The sequence below is a fragment of the Salvia splendens genome, chromosome 5 (genome assembly GCF_004379255.2).
Source record: "Salvia splendens isolate huo1 chromosome 5, SspV2, whole genome shotgun sequence".
NCBI lineage: Eukaryota > Viridiplantae > Streptophyta > Magnoliopsida > Lamiales > Lamiaceae > Salvia > Salvia splendens.
Window position 1 is genome coordinate 32,752,860 of NC_056036.1, and position 17,979 is coordinate 32,770,838.

The following is a 17,979-nucleotide window of genomic DNA, read 5'->3' on the forward strand; positions in this document are numbered from 1 at the left end:
TTTACTGTTTTTTTAGTTGAAAGTAAAAGCTAACGCTAATCTGAATTTATACAATTCGTACTCGTTTATTTTTTATTTATTTATTTGTGGGCATGGTTGTTTTAATTGTTTTTTCTGGTTTTGGTTGTTTGAGAATGAAAGGGTGAAATCAATTCTTTTTCTGTCAAGAATCTGGTTTTGAAAGTGAAATCCTTTTTAAATATTTGGGATGCTAAGTTAAATTAGTAGTGGACGATTTGGATACTCGAATGTCGAATCTATTTGCACGGTAGTATATTTGGATTTGGATTTGGATTTGATAAATCTAAAGTTTAGTGCATAATTTGTATAGTTTCAGCATAATGAAAATCAAGTTAAGCATAGTCATGATATTATTATAGTAGTACTATATTTTTAATAAAAAATATTATTGTAAGTATACTACTTACATACAAAAATTATGGAACGGCTAGATCTCTTCCACCATCACACCAAAGTTCGAAATAATGGGTTAATAAAGGAGTCGGTTTTGATAGTAGTCATTTGCTTCTACTAATTGAGCTTTGTATAATTGTGTTATACTTACTCCATAAATTGTTTTATAGACAGCTTTGTATAATTGTATTATACTTACTCCATAAATTGATTTATAGACAATAGTCAAGTCACATTTAAAAAAGGAGGTATAACAAAATTCACGTTTAGATGTTACTACTACTTTTATTATGTTAGTGTACATGTATGATAGAACTCGTAAAGTTGATGCTTCTCTTTTTGGGAGTTGTGTGTGGATACAATTTTTTTTGTGCTTCAAATCAATATAATTAGAGGAAGTAGGAAAGAGACGTGATTTTGATTTCCAACCCTTCATTTTAAAAGGGTAAAATAAAATAATACTCCATCCGTCCCATATAATTTGACCCAGTTTTTCATTTTGGGCCGTCCCACATAATTTGACTCATTTCACTTTTACCATTTTTAGTAGTGGACCCCACATTCCACTAACTCATTCCTACTCACATTTAATTATAAAACTAATATATAAAAGTGGGACCCACATTCCACTAACTTTTTCAAACTCACTTTTCATTACATTTCTTAAAACTCGTGCCGGTCAAAGTGTCCCAAATTATGTGGGACGGAGGGAGTATATCGAGGGTAAATTTGTGGATCTCACAATTAAGATTATAACAAAAATTAAATATTTAGAAATATTTTTTTTAGCTTAAGCAATTTGTCTAGCGCTAATTTTTTACTACAATTCTATATTTAATACTCCATCCGCTCCAACTTAATTGTCACTCTTGGAGTGGACACGAGTTTTAAGAAAGGTAAAAAAAAGTTGGTTGAAAAAGTTAGTGGAATGTGAGACCCACTTTTTTATATTAGTTTTATAATAAAATGTGAGTAAAGTGAGTTAGTGGAATGTGAGATCTACTTACCATTTCTGGTAAAAAAATAAAGTTTGACAATTAAGTTGGAACAGACCGAAATGGAAAAGATTGACAATTAAGTTGGGACATAGGGAGTAACTTTTTTTTCTTAATTTACTTCACTTAATAACTCCTTTTAAAATTGAGGGAACATCTTTTTTGGTCCACGAACTTTGTCAAACTCTCATTTTAGGTCCGTGAACTTTGAAAATATCATTTGAGGTCCGTCAACTATGAGTTAATATCAATCGAAGTATTTGTTTTTACTATTTCCAAGTTTTTCCGGATTAAAATACCCTCAATACCTTGAAGGGTATATATTTTTAATAAACTTATCACATATTCATATTTTTTATAAATATCTTGACTATATATTTTTGATAAATTTTAAATACAATTTGACCTTCAATATTATCACTTAAATAATATCAATATTCAAGTATCGTCTGTGACATTCATTTTTACGAGTATCCATATCTTAAAAATATTTTAAAATTCTTTAATTATAAAAGTTGAAAAATAAACTTTTCTTGCATGTCCCAGAATTAAATGATATTGAAGTTCAAATTATATTTAGAAATTAGGAAAAAATATAGTAAAGATATTTATAAAAAAATATGAGTATGTGATAAGTTTATTAAAAATAGAGTAAGAGCGTCCACTATAACACGCCCGCGGCTATAGCCGCGTTTGGGGCGGAAGCGGGGCGCCTTATAGTGGCGGAGTTGTCCGCCCCGGAGGTGGACGCGGCGAGGGGGGAGGGAGGCGGCGAACGCGGGATAGCCGCGTGCGGGGCGAGGACGCGGCGATGGAGCTATAGCCGCGCCTATAGGCGCGGCGCCTATAGTGTAACGAGGAAGAAGCCGCGGCTATTCGGCGCGATTTTTTTTTTTTTTTACATTTCAATTCACCTATAAATACACCCCACTCCATTCATTATTTTCACACCATTCAAACACAACATCTATACAAATTTCTCTCACTACAATTTGGGGTCGGAAATGAACAATTTGTGGAGAGACAACTGGAATGCTCTGATTCAACAGGTGCAACAGGATGTAGCGGCCCGTTTGGCGGAGGAGGCGGAGGATGCGGAGGATCCGATCCCTCGCACCATTACTCATCGGCGGACAATCCCACGAGACCACGTCGGTGCTCACCAACGTTTAATGTATGATTACTTCGTGGATAACCCCCGTTATCCACCCGAGATATTCCGCCGGAGATTCAGGATGTCGCAGCGGCTGTTCAACTATATAGCGACGAATTTGGCGGAGCGTTACCGGTGCTTCACCCTCCGGCGTGATGCGTCTGGCCGGATCGGGCTGTCCACACAACAGAAGTGCACCGCTGCAATCCGACAGCTTGCCTACGCTGGACCAGCGGACTTGTTCGATGAATACCTACAGATGGGTGAGACGACTAGCCTCAAGGTGCTTAGGCAGTTCTGTAAGGGGATCCGAGAAATTTTCGGTGGGGAGTTTCTACGGAAGCCCAACCCGGATGAGTGTCAGCGCCTACTTGATATGCACGGGTCGGTGCACGGCTTCCCCGGAATGTTAGGAAGCATCGATTGCATGCATTGGGAGTGGAGGAACTGCCCTGTGGCATGGAAAGGCCAGTTCACTACTGGATTCAAAAGCAAACATCCAACGATGATACTGGAAGCCGTGGCAGACTACCGTCTGAAGATCTGACATGCGTATTTCGGCGTGGCAGGTTCGAACAACGACATCAATGTTCTTCAGTCGTCGCCTCTCTTCAACGAGGAGTGCCGGGGGGAGGGGCCAGAAATCAGCTTCGTAGCCAACGGTACGCAGTATAGTAGGGGCTACTATTTGGCAGATGGAATATATCCGCGGTGGCCCGTATTCGTGAAGACTGTCCGCCAACCGGTAGGACCGAAGAAACAATATTTTGCGCGCAAACAAGAGAGTGCTAGGAAGGACGTTGAGCGGGCTTTTGGTGTCCTCCAATCGCGGTGGGCTATTATACGGTGTCCGGCACGAGTTTGGCACGAAGATGATGTCGCGAATATTATGTTAGCCTGTATCATATTGCATAATATGATAATAGAAGATGAAGGATTTGCGGCAGAGCGATGGGCGCCGGAAGAGGGTGCAAGTACAAGTCACGGTGTCGCCTCCGCGCCGATCCAGATGGGCGTACCACGGAGCAATGAATATTTGATCCAACGCTTCGCTGATATGCGCATGACCACATCACATAACACACTGCAGGCCGATTTGATTGAAGAAGTATGGGCACGTAGGGGAGGTAGTGGCGTTGTGTAAACTTGGTAGTGATTTGTACTAGATTTAATGTAGTGTGTGATTTTAATTTTAATTTAGTGTGTAATTCTAATTTTAATTTGTACTGTATTTGTATTTTTATTTTTATTTTTAATTCGTATAGTCGGCCTTTCTTAATCCACTAATTAGAGCCCGATAAATTTGTTAATAATTACTTGATATATTATAAAATGAAAGTTGATTATAAAATTTTGGGGCTATTGGAGTTGTCCACTATAGTGGCGGAAATAGAATTTTGGGGCTATGGATAAAAAATTGGGGCTATGGATAAAAAACTGGGGCGGGGCTATTGGGCGTGTCCACCTTATAGTGGACACCCTAATAAGGCCAAAATTGGTCCTGAACATATGTCCATTTTACGACTTTGGTCCTAGACATTATCTTTTGAATTTTTGCATCCCGAACTCGGATCACAATTGGTCATAAACTGACTGTTTCGTTAATTTTTAACAGTGAACATTTTTAATCCCGATTTTGACCATATTAAGCTGTTAATTGTGAATTTTTAAGCTGTTAATTTTCAACATAAGGTAAAGCAGAAGCTCCGGCGTTCGCTCTGTCGGTAGCCGGACGACGTAGATTGCTGGTGGAGGAGCCAGATTCGGTGGCAGCAGCCTCTTAATCTGGTCGGATTCAGCTTGTGGCGGTGCGGCGGTTGAAGGTGGAGGTGGAAAGTCTGCCGCGGCGGCCATTCTTCATAAATTAGCGGCGGAAAGATGGAAGAAAGTGGAATGGGAAGAGTGATGAAATAAAAGTGGGAAAAGGTGATCTGAAGATGAATAGTACTCTAGTCCAAGGATATTTGGCTTCGGCAAACGATTTCAGCCGAATTGCCGGCCGAGAGCAGTTTTCCCTGAAGAAAACCGTGTTTGGGGGATTAGGGTTGGTTCCCCATTCGACGAATCTCAGTTTGAATCGCAGAATGAAGGATCGTATTCATCATCACCGGAGGGTGAGATCTCCAAAGAAATGGATCACTCCGATGCAATTCTCAAGTACATAGGCATCATGCTCATGGAGGAGGAGGATTTGGAAAACAAACCCTGTATGTTGCACGACTGCTTGGCTCTCCAAGCCACTGAGAAATCTCTATACGATGTTCTCAACAACGACGATTCTTCTAATCAAACCGACACCACCGCCAGCGGAAGCTCATCCGATATCACCAGCTTCCTCGAGTCAAGTTGGACTGAAAATATATATTTCAATCTCAAAATAATTAAAAATTCACAATTAAGGTCAAAATCGAGATTAAAAACGTTGACTGTTAAAAATTAACGGAACAGTTAGTTTTGGACCGATTGTGATCCGAGTTGAAATGTCCATGATTCAAAAATTCAAAAGATAATGTTTATGATCAAAATCGTAAAATGAGCATATATTCAGGACTAATTTTGGCATTTACTCTTAAAAATATATATCTTCCAAGGTATTGAGGGTATTTTTTTCGGAAAAACTTTGAAATAGTAATAAAGTACTTCAATTGATATTAACTCATAGTTGACAGACTCAAATGATATTTTCAAAGTTCACGGATCTAAAATGAGAGTTTGACAAAGTTCATGGACCAAAAGAGATATTCTTTCTTTAAAATTTCGTGTCACTCAAGAACATGGACATTTTGAAAAAAAATGGAGGGAGCAGTTATTATTCTTAATCATATCAAAAGTACATGTCAAATCAAATTAACGTCGACAATTCATATTCTTCTTTAAAAAATTTTGGATGAGCCCATTAAACTAGGCCATAGCCATGCCCAACACAATGAATTTATTTGTCAATGATTATGAATTTAATATTAGAAAAGATGCAAGGTTACTAACAGAATATAATATAAAAATGATCGGTCATAGCTGAAAATATGCTACGTTAAAAGATTCTAAAATACAAGCTATGCTACGTTACTAAAAGATTCTAATATACAAAATGACCGATTTTAGTTTTACTGATTGGATGTATTTCAACGATGGGGGTTAGCTTATGGTTGAAGTTGTAAAGTATTTAGTTATGGAATGAACGATAGATGGCTGACTACAAGATATAGCATCGCAAATTCGGACTTTTTAAATTGGGGTTAAGAACTTTATGATATATAAAAATACAACATATTAAAAATAATATATTAAAATATAAATAAGATAAAATAAATTTTGTATATATATAAACTACCAAAAACAGTATACTAAAAAAAGGAAAGAACATAAAAAAGACTTCCTAAAATCTAACTATCTAATACTTCCTATGTTCCATAATAGTAGAAGCATTTCTTTCCGGCACGAAGATTAAGAAAATTTATGTTAGATGAGTTAAGTAAATGAAGAATAAAGTAGAAAAGAGTAATTAAGTGATAAGAAATATGTTGATTTTACTAAATAAAAATGACTCCACCATAGTGAATGCTCTTATAGATCACGCAAAACTTTTTATTGTAGGATTATTATTTACCATGCATCTATGAGCATTCACAATGAGTAGGGGGAGGAGCTGTCGTGCACCGTGGAAGGGAGTCGTTAGGCGGGCGATGGGAGAGGTCGATGGAGGGGTAGGGCAATCGTCGTCGATGGGGCACAGACGCTCCAGCGGAGCGTATTGTGAAGCACGGTGACACGACGTAAGACATTTTTTTTAATTTCAAAATCTATATAAATACCATATCTTCTTCATAGATTATTTTGAATTCCAAAATCTATATAAAGTTCTTTTGAATGGATTTCATCGACCACAATCCACGGAAGGAGATGGATGAGTTATTTAGAAGCCAAAATTGGCAAGCGTCGTCCAATGCAATATCTCCTAGTGGGGTCCACCGACAGTCACATCGATTCGTTGCCAGTGAACACTGATGATTATAATATCAGTGAGATAGAGACCACCGCCAGTCGTGGAAAGGGCAAGGGCAAGAAGATAGCAACAAATGTCACCCGGCCTCGAAAGTATAACCCTGAGGAGACGTTGATCTTGATGAAGGTCTTCATTGATGTCTCCGGGGACCCTGTCATCGGCAACACCCATAAATATCGAGTGTTCTTGATCGGGTCATCGAAAAGTACAATGCTGAACGACCAAATGGCACGGCCGAGCGTGTGTACGAAATGCTCCGAAAGCACTAGCGTCAAGTTCAGAAGGACGTGCAAAAGTGGAGCTGCCTCTACGCCAATGCCGAAAAGACGTACCCAGCCAGTTGGACATCTTCACTAAGGTGAATGGTGTCTTGTGGATTCGAGTGTTCTCTCCAGTTTTTAGGAATTAGGATTAGTTCAGTAAGGATCACCTATGACAATTCCTAATACATCACGTGATGCATTAGGAAGTGTCATAGGTGATCCTCAGAGGGATTAGTATGTCTTCATGTATTTAATAGTCCCCCCGTCCCCGAATAAGAGTCGCTAATTTCCATTTTGGGTCGTCCCCCATTAAGAGTCACTCTTCATTTTTACCATAAATGGTAGTAGGCCCCATATTCCACTAACTCACTCCACTCACATTTTATTATAAAACTAATATAAAAATGTGGATCCCACATTCCATTAACTTTTTCAACCAACTTTTCTCTACATTTCTTAAAACTCGTGTCCGGTCAAAGAGCAATTCCTATTAGGGGACGGAGGGAGTATTATTTTTGTTATATTATACAATTGTAATAATAATAATATTATTATTATACTATTAATACTAACAACTTAAAATAATTTTAATATAAATTTATGAATCATATTCAAAATAATAGGGGTAATAAATAGTTCTATTTATAGTAAATAATTTAATATTATTATTATTATTAATTAGTAATAAATTATTAAGACAATCTTAATGTAATTATAAAAATTATGAATTATAATAATGAATATAATATTTGTTTATTATAAGTTACTATTAATTAATAAAATCTTAAAATAATTTTAAAATTATGAATTACAGTACTTAACTACAATAATAAAAATAAGTAACTATAATCATAATAATAATATTTATTATTATAGTAGTCAACGGCGGATTCAAGTGGAGTCGGCCGACCTCCAAAGAATCGCCGGATATTACCCTTCCTCAACTGCTAAATCTCCTGCCCCAATCGCTTACTCGCTGCCGTGTGCTAATTCTCGGAGATGATGATAGAAACAATTGAGTTCTCATATAGTAATTGGGCTTCACAAAATAGGGCTTAGTTCCAACTAATTTTACCCTATTGTAATACACAAGGACACAAAATATTTCTGTAGCATAATGCCCTATTGTTTAATGCCTAATAAGCATTTAGTCTTTTGACTATTGATTTAATTGTTTTTGTTTATCCTATCCTTAACGAGCCTAGATTCAAAATGTAATAGCATATGATAAATTATTAAAGATTTAATATGAATTTAAATTTTCTAGAGGCTTGATAATTTTCATATGGCTAATTAATATTTTTCATTGGTTTATCAATTAGTTGAATTGGTCTTACTTATTATAAGTAGCGAAAACACATCGGTTAAACATGTATTTTCGACAATAAAATTTGTGAAGTCAGGCCTGTGAAATATGATTAAAGATAACTGGTTCAATAACATTTTGATGGTGTACACCGAGAAGGAGGAGGTGTTCTCAACTATTCCCAATCAAAAAAAATTGAGTCATTTTCAGAATATTAATACTCGTAAAAGCCAACTATCTCGCATAACATAAACTTGTGGCATCTATATTATTATGTATTTTTGCTAAAATATTTATTTATTATATTTATTATCATGTTTAATTCGATCATACGATTATTAATTCCTGGATCTGTCATTGATAGTTAATATTGTTATTATTTTATTATCAATCGACAATTTATCAAAAAAGTTTTAATGGAATTAATAAAATCATGAATAACAAAAGAAAAAGAATGATTACTATTATATTCTTGCGGTAATTTATTAAGCAAATCGAAATATAATTTTTAAATTATCTATTAACTTATTATATTATTATTCATTAATTAAAAAAAATCTTACTTCAATTATTACAATAATTAGTGAATTCAATTTATTTGATTAATATTAGTTCAAAATCCTTATCATTTTTATATTTTCAAACACATAAAAAAAATAATATATCAACAATCATATTTCTTGGAAAAGAATTCACGATAATTATAATACACAATACCATTATTTTTCTGACAATTGATATTATCCTTGGATTGTTATTTTAACTTTCGGCATTATTATTCATAAAAAAAAAATACAATTAGTAGTCTTTTTTTTTAAATTTTAATTATCTATAAAAATTAACCATTCTTGTATTATTGACAAATTCTTTTTCTACCTTATATCTCGCTTTATTTATTAATATTGCAATAAAAAATACCGATATCATATTGGTACACTACACTGATGAGTAAGTAAAGACCTAGTTTCTTTATATTTTTAACAAAGATCAGTTGCACTTATAAAGCATTTGCACTTTTTCAAATAAAAAATCCAACTTACAAAAAGGAAAGTAAAATAAATAAGACGACCCAATCAGCCATCGCCTCGTAGTTAAGTTAGTCTCTACTCAAAAACCCTAAATTGGTGGTGTCACCAAATTTCCAACTCAAAATCAAAAAAATTTCAATGTCATTGAACTCAAATTTCACCTGAGAAACACAAAACTGAGAAATGCTTCCGCTCCTCCTCCTCTTCCTTCTCCACCATGCGACGTCGTTTCCGACCCCCGGTCCCCACATCACCGACGTCAACATACTCCTCCCGCCCAAAATGACCTTCCCCGTCGAGTACAGGCTTCAGGCCACCGACGGCTGCTTCAAATGGTACGCCGTGCTTCGTTTGTTGTACTACCTTTTATCTATTTCATTGAAGAGCTTGATTTTGTAACTACTCACTTTTTTTGTAGGTCGTGGGATCATCACGACATACTATCGGTGTTGCCGGAGTTCAATGCGAGCAGCCGCTGCTCGACTAGTGCTCGGTTGAGGTCGATTGCACCCTACGGCGGCCGCAAGGAGACTGCGGTTTATGCCACTGACTTGAACACTGGAATGGTGATTAGGTGCAAGGTTTATGTGGATTCAATATCTAAGATTAAGATATTCCATAACTCTGTCAAGCTTGATCTGGATGGACTCGCTACTCTTCGTGTTCGAGCATTTGACTCTGAAGGTTTTTTTCTCTTTTTTTATTTTTTATTTTATATTGCTAGAGTATTTATTAATTTTTCTATTCGAATTTATCTGGTGCTCTTAAAAATTAAGAATATTGTAGCTACTGTCCACATTTGCACTAGATGCTTCGTTTAGGGATCCATTATCTGTATGAGTAGAATAGCGATACCTATAAATATAACTTTCTAGTTCATTCAGAAAAGAATGATTGTCGTCGATTATAAAAATCTGAGTTGCTGTATCAAAACGGATAGAACACTTATCTCCATTTCTATCCCAAACTGGAAAAGAATGTAAAGTCCACTTGTGGTCTTGCTGACAAGCCTGACGTAGAAATGCAGAACAAAGGAACTTAGCAGCAATATGGTAATGTATTGCTTGCTGTTAAGCAGTATTCAGTAATTACAAATTACAATGCTCTATAAGGCTATGATGAAACATAACTGCTACATGTTGGGACTGGGGCCGGAGTCATAACGTTGGATTTGTTATTTGTTACAGTTAAATATGAGTGGACTCTTTGCATGCTGTTTATCTGACTTGTGTACATATATCTGGTTCTTAAACTGATAAAAGTAAATAGACATAGATTTGAAGATTTAGAAGAGTCTTGTTGTGTGCTTCTTTTAAACCATAAAAGAAAGCCATATGCGTTACTGATAATCCTTGCATGGATTTGTCACATGAGATTAACTGAATTTGGTTTTGTTTATACTTTATATAAGCAAGTTATGAGATATAGTTGGGTTTGCGCTTTTTGGCTTGTGGTTTCCTGGAGCCTTCTTGTTATGTGTGTTTTCTCTGCTGTTCTCAGATAGTGTAAGCAACTTAAAATTAGCTGATTTGTGTTATCTCATGGGATTTTCATGTGACTAGTATTATGTTCGTGGAGGGGGTTGTTTGTGTATTTTCTACTTATTTTTATACTAATCATTTTCGTTCTTTCACCCAATTATTCTCCCTTGTGCTGTTATTGTGATGTAGACAATGTCTTCTCCTCCCTGGTGGGCCTGCAATTCATGTGGCAGTTGATGCCTGAAACCCACGAAATGCATCATAGCCTTGTCCATGTTCCTTTGAAGGAGTCTCCATTGAGTGATTGCAGTGGCTTTTGTGGTGACTTGGATATTCAAATAAACCTTGAAGAAAGTGGTGTTTTTTCAGACTTTTATGTAGTAAAGGGCACTGAAATTGGCCATGAGATTGTTTCTGTTAATCTGCTGGAATCATCAGTGGGGCACTTGGAGGATGAAATTGCAATAACTGTTGCAGAAGCAATGTCTCTAGATCCCCCATCACCCGTACATGTCCTTATTGGTGCTGTTGTTCGTTATACTCTTAAAGTCATCCGTAGCAATATTCCGCATGTTGTAAGTTTACCATCTCCGTTCCATCAATGGTCTGTTCTGAACTCCTCAGTGGCTCAAGTGGATAGAGCCGTGGGTACAGTTCATGCATTGAACTTGGGGGTTACAGCAGTTGCTGTTGAAGATACCAGGGTCGTAGGACACATGCAAATATCATCTCTTCATGTTGTCATACCTGATAATATGTTGTTATTCATGTCTCCTCTTTCTTCTTCTGGTGATCGTATTGAGGATATTGAGCCCATTCCCTCCGTGTCTCGCTGGTATGTAGTGGCTGGCCGTCTATATATAATTCTTGTTAAGGTCTTCTCTCCAGGCCGTGGAGCACATGAAGTTTATATAACAGAAAGTGATGAAATAAAGTTGAACAGTAACCAAGATGAATTCTGGAATATTCTTCCACTTTCAGAAGGTGCTACTGCTATGAGCAATTATAGAATGTTAGATGCAAAATCATATGGTCTGGGAAAGCTTACTGCAACTTTGGCTTATCACACTGGTCATGATGTAAAGAAAGAAGTTCTTAAGGTTTTTCAAGAAGTCATGGTATGCGATCAAATAAAATTTATTACTGAAGGAGGCAGTGGTGATGTGGACAAAATTCTCCTCCCATGGGTCACTGGTGTCTATCAGGAACTGGAGCTTAGAGCGAGTGGAGGTTGCTCAATGTCCTCCAGTGACTATAAGTGGTTTTCTTCAGACATGTCTATTGCTTCTGTATCTGTCTCTGGGATCGTTCAGGCAAAAAAGCCTGGGAAGGCGATTATTAGAGCAGTGTCCATCTTTGATTCATTGAATTACGATGAGGTGGTTATTGAAGTTTCCGTTCCCCATTCAATGGTCTTGCTGCCTAACTTTCCAACGGAAGCACCTGTTGGCTCACATGTTCAAGCGTCCGTTACATTGAAAGCATCAACTGGTGCATATTTCTATGCATGTGATGCTTTCCGGTCCTTCATCAGATGGAAAACCGAGAGCGACTCATTCATAATTGTCAATACAAGTACGGAAGTGTTTATTCCGGACATAAAAGAAGCTGCTGAACGACATTTCGTTCCGTATGGTCCTCCGTGTTCATGGACAAACATATATGCTGCAAGTTCTGGTCGAACTTTGGTGCATGCAACATTGACCAGGGATCATCAACTAGCAGAACATGCTGGTAGGGAATCTGTTGTCTTGAAAGCATCCTCACCTATTGCTGCATTTTTACCACTTATTATTCACCAGGCAAGTGACGGGAACCAGTTTGGTGGTTATTGGTTCAATTGGGTTCATGCTGAATCTCAAAATCAGCTGGGCAGTTTGGATTATCTGTATCTTGTGCCTGGCACTCACTTGGATGTAATGCTTCACGGGGGACCGGAAAGATGGGGCAAGGATGTTGAGTACGTTGAGAATGTTGCAGTGATGGCTGAACAGGATGGTCTTGTGAAAGATAAGATTTCGGTCCATCAAATACCAACCAGTTATGGGAATCCATACAGAATCGGGTGTGATAGCTTGGGAACCTTTAGACTTGTTTTCAGACGTGGAAACTTAATGGGAGAAGACCATCATTTACCTGTTGTATCTGAAGTGCAGTTGTTGCTTATATGCAACTTTCCATCATCAATTGTAATAATAGCTGATGAAGCTATGAACACGCCTCTAGCTATACAGTCTGCAGCTCGGGCTGAACGGTTGCCGAGCAGAATGCGCACCACCCCAATTAAAGTAGCCAATGGACGTAAAATACGAGCATCAGCTGTTGGTCTTAGTGATTCGGGAAAAGCTTTTGCAAATTCATCTTCTATCCTTTTGAGTTGGGAATTAGCTGAGTGCGAAGGACTGGCTCTCTGGGATGAGACTGAAAGTTCAACATTATATTCCAGCTGGGAAAGGTTTTTGATCTTGCAGAATACATCTGGACTCTGTACTGTGCGTTCCACCGCTGTTAGCTTTCACTCTTTGGGCCATAATTATTTTGCTGCTAAGTTTGAAACTTCTATCGATACTCTTACAGATGCAATCCAGCTGCAACTCGTTTCGTCTCTTGGAGTCACTCCAGAATTCAGCTTGTTGTTTTTCAATCCTGAAGCTAGGTTGAATATCTCTATAACTGGAGGGAGCTGTTTTCTGGACACATTGGTAAACGATACTCATATTGTCGAAGTAATACAACAGATCCCTGATTATGATTGTTCACAACTAACGTTGGCTCCTAAAAGCCTAGGCTCTGCACTTGTAACTGTTCAGGATGTTGGGCTAGTTCCTCCTCTCTCTGCATCTTCGACTGTCCAAGTTGCAGACATGGACTGGATCAAGATTTCAACCGGTGAACATATAAGCATTGAGAAGGGAAGTTTGCAGTCTATAAACTTTTTGGTTGGGGTCAGTGATGGGCGTACTTTTGACCCTTCTCAGTACATTTACATGAAAATAAATGTCCACGTTGAAGAAGATATAGTTGATGTTATGGAGAGTAATGACACTCCATTTGTTGCTAATAGATACTTATGTGGTGGGCCAACTTTCACGCTGCAAGGCACGCATCTTGGAGTGACAACAATATATCTTAGTGCTGTCCAATATTCTGGACATGAAATTGTTAGCCAGCCAATTAAGGTGGAAGTATATGCACCACCAATATTACATCCCCATGACATATTTCTTGTACCAGGTGCTTCTTATGTGCTTTCAGTCAGGGGAGGCCCTAAAATTGGTTCACAGGTTCGGTATTTCAGTTTGGATGATCAAACAGCTCAAATTCACAAGTTCTCAGGGCAACTATCGGCAATTTCACCAGGGAACAGTACTCTTGTTGCCACAATTTATGGTGTTGGTGATACCATGCTTTGTCGAGCATATGGCATAGTTAAAGTTGGAATTCCTTCATCAGCCATTTTAAATGCCCAGAGTGAACAACTTGCTGTTAACTGCAAGATGCCAATATATCCTTCACTATCGGAGGGAAATCTGTTTTCCTTCTATGAACTCTGTAACAATTTCAAGTGGACTGTGGGAGACAAAGATGTGTTGGATTTTCAAGGAGCAGAGCATGCACATGGTCGAGGCAACAGAAGTCTGAAAACATCCTTAAATGAGCTTGACCTCAACTTTGTACAAGTTCTTCGTGGAATATCAGCTGGCAAGACGAAAGTTTCAGTTTCGTTCTCATGCAATTTCAAGAATTCCAATTCGTTGTTAAAATCAATGTTCTACACTGCATCTGTGTCAGTATCAGTGGTCCCTGATCTTCCACTTGCTCTTGGATCACCAATTACCTGGATCCTTCCTTCTTACTATACCTCTTCTGATCTCTTACCTTTATCTTCACATGCCTACAGTAAAGGGGGTTCTTTGAGTGATAAAGGCATTGCTTATTCCTTGTTAGGACTGGAAAAGGGGAAAATTGATGAGTTACGTGACAATGATTTATATATTGATGGTGCTAAAATCGTAACTAAGGACTCGGACAGTGTTGCATGCATACTAGCAAAAGACAAGACAAGTGGAAGAACTGACGTTGCATCTTGTGTAAGGGTGGGGGAGTTGGATCAAATCAGAATGGCGGATGAGTTTCACGTTCACATGGTTGCTTTAGATGCTGATCTTACCCTTCCCATCAGGTATCATGACGTTCTTGGAAATCCTTTCCACGAGGCACATAACATCACGCTGTTCGAAGTGGATACCAACTATCCTCACATTGTATCAATTGGCAAATATGATGGTCATGGGACTATCAATCTTCATGCCAAAAGTGAAGGTTTAGCTCTTGTTCAAGTGTCTTTCATCAATAATCCTCGGAAAGCAGTATATGTTGTGATCTCTGTTGGTCCTCAGCTGTATCCACAGAATCCCGTCATTCACCAGGGAGCAAGTCTCAACTTTGACATAAAAGGTTTAGGTGATTCAGCATCAGGGCAGTGGTTCAGTTCCAATGAGAGCGTTGTGTCTATTGAAAGTCTATCTGGAAAAGCTGAAGCCACCGGAGAAGGTAAAGCCCTAGTTCACTTTGAGGGCACAAGTTCGAGTTTCAAGCTTCATACGACGGTCACGGTGTTGAAAGGGAACATCATCTCTGTTGATGCTCCCAACGAGGTTATCACTAATGTGCCAATTCCAGTAGAAGGATATGCTTTCTCAGTGAAGTTCAATGATGAAGTTTCTGGGAGAAAGATGCTAAGCTCATTTGATTGTGCTGTTACTCCACCAAAAATCGGGTTTGCCAGGCCTTGGAAGGATCCCTACACTGGCAGCATGCACTGCCTGTTCTTCCCTCACTCTCCTCCACATTTAGCGCGTTCAGCAGCCAACACAGGAGGAGATTCGCCACACCAGGTGCTTGTTTCTATTCGAGCTTCGCTAACGGATGATCATCAAATTTCTGGCTCTGCATCTGCTCTCTTCGTTGGAGGATTTGTCCTTGAAACTGATGGGAAGAACTCACTGCATATGAACCTGACTCCAGACTCCAACAAGCGTGTCATAACCCTAACTGGAAACACCAACGTCGAGCTCAGTTGGCGAGACAGGAACAACCTGATCGTTAGACCCATCTACGGGGGCGATCCTGCTGTAGCAAAGTATGAGATTCGCGCCCGTGGGCCCACCAGAATCCAGGATCATCTCGTTTTCTCACTGCCATCAACTGGCCAGAAAGTTGAAGTCAGTGTTAGCTACGATCCTCGTGACAGAGAAACAGCCATGAAACCAGCGAACCTCACCTTCTGGGCTGGTATATCTGCTCTCCTCTTTCTACTGATATTCACAGTGATCTTTGGCATATGTTACCTTGACAGACCCGATAGATCACCGCCGCAAGTTGCCTTCGGCAGCCCGGGCATTGCGGCTCCTGCCACCCCAAAGCGCAGCAGTCCGGCCGTGGTCAATGAGCATTCGCCTCGGACACCACCACAGCTATTCATCGACTACGTTAGGAGCACCATAGATGAAACTCCTTATTACAGGCAAGACTTTAGGAGGAGGGCTAATCCTCAACACACCTTCTAGATTGAATTTTGAATTGGATGCAAGAACAAATTGTTTTTTGAGGTGTAAGTTTGTAGACTTTCATGTAATATTATTATATTAGTGTAGTTTTTCGAGTTCTTGTTGCTAGGTGAAAATATTCTTTCATTTCATTTTTTTCCAATCTAGCTTTCAAAATTAAGCTATGATCGAGTCATTGCGAATGCCCCATTACGTTACAGGGGAACGCAACGGGGGGTTGGATGCGTTGTTAGCATTTTATACTCCCTCCGTCCCTCTAAAGTAAAATTGTTTTAGATGCATTTCTTTTTAGCATGAGATTTAAAAAAAATGTTTTAAAAAAAATTGTTTTAGAGAGAGTAAAATATTTTTTTGTCAAAAAAGAAAATGACTCAGCTATAGTGTGACAATTCAAAAAGTAATACGACTTAGCTACAGAGGGACGGATGGAGTATTTACTAAAAATACAACAATGGGGTATTATTAAGGCAAAATGAGACTTATTCATTATAGATAGGAACTTATCATAAATGAAAGGAGATTAATTTTTGTGAATGAACCAAAATGGCAAAATTGACTTTTTTTTGGACGGAGCCATATTGAATTTGGATTTGGAAAGTTTAATTCAACAATCATGTTAATTTTTTTTATACTTATGTGAATGTTGATGAGAAACTTTTGTCTTAAGTTATGGTCGTATGTAAAATTTGGAATTTATTTTATGATACACATTGGTTATCACTACGGATTCGGTTACAACAAACACTATTATATTTGGTCATTGGAAAAAAATTGATTTATACAGAAAATGATGGAAAAGAAAGCCGATTTCTGAAAAGAGAATTTTCTCTTCCATCTATAATAAATTTAGAACTAAACAAAAGGGACACACACTCTTAGATTATTCCGTCATTTTTTAACCAAGCATAATAAGATGATGTTTGGTAGATTTTATAAGTTTCTCAAAACAATTTATAAATTTAAACATTTAGAATATAAGTTCAAGGAGAGTGTTTGGGTGAGCGTATAAGCTTCTCAAAACAACTTATAGTAGCTATTAATAAACTTAATTATAAGCTCTTTAGAGATGTTTGGACTATAGTTTATAATGTAAGAAACGTGTAACATGAGAAAACTTTTGATGTGGCCAATCCTTTGCCTTTCCATCTCTTGTAACCACCTTTTGCATAATCGTTTGCTTAATGGTGAATTATTATCAAGACCTTCCATGTCCTCTTTTGTGCCTATATAAGGCATAGTGTTGTAGAGAGGAAAAACACATCAACAAATCATCATCTATTATCTCTAGTTCTCTACATCATAGTGTGCATCATAGGAGCATTGTCTAGCTCGATTCTCGGAACTCTATCAAGTTCGCCGGTGCCTAGCGGGTTTGAGGTGCTTCTACACGCTAGGAGGAAGTCGTTTTATCTTTGGGGGCAATACGCCATTCCGTGAGCACTAGCCGGGGCGTAATTTGTCTTGTAGAAAGAGGGCTTCCCTCGACTTGACTTATAGTTTGGTTTGTTTTATTATTTCCGTTGTAATTTCCATTCCTCTTATTATTATTTTTCATTCGATTGTAATAGTTAGAGTACCGTCTGTACACGGCTTGAAAATTTTATCCCATTATTTCTAACAATCGCAAGACAAATTATTGTACTCTTCTAAGACAGGGTTATATCAATCGAAGTTGGAGGAAACATAAGCTCCAAAGCGGGAATGAAGAAACGAACAGTCACAATGTTCATGAGCTACGAAATGGTTAATTCCTTGAGATCTATCCT

General features: G+C 38.0%; 1 protein-coding gene across 1 annotated transcript; it reads left to right on the plus strand.

The window, feature by feature from the left end:
* The first annotated feature begins 9,235 nt into the window (after positions 1–9,235).
* On the plus strand, positions 9,236–16,321 carry LOC121805451 (nuclear pore complex protein GP210-like). The gene is made up of 3 exons (XM_042205300.1): positions 9,236–9,497; positions 9,581–9,846; positions 10,833–16,321. Exons 1-3 carry the CDS (start codon positions 9,346–9,348, stop codon positions 16,211–16,213), a joined length of 5,799 nt encoding a protein of 1,932 aa, XP_042061234.1. The 5' UTR covers positions 9,236–9,345; the 3' UTR covers positions 16,214–16,321.
* Positions 16,322–17,979: the final 1,658 nt, after the last annotated feature.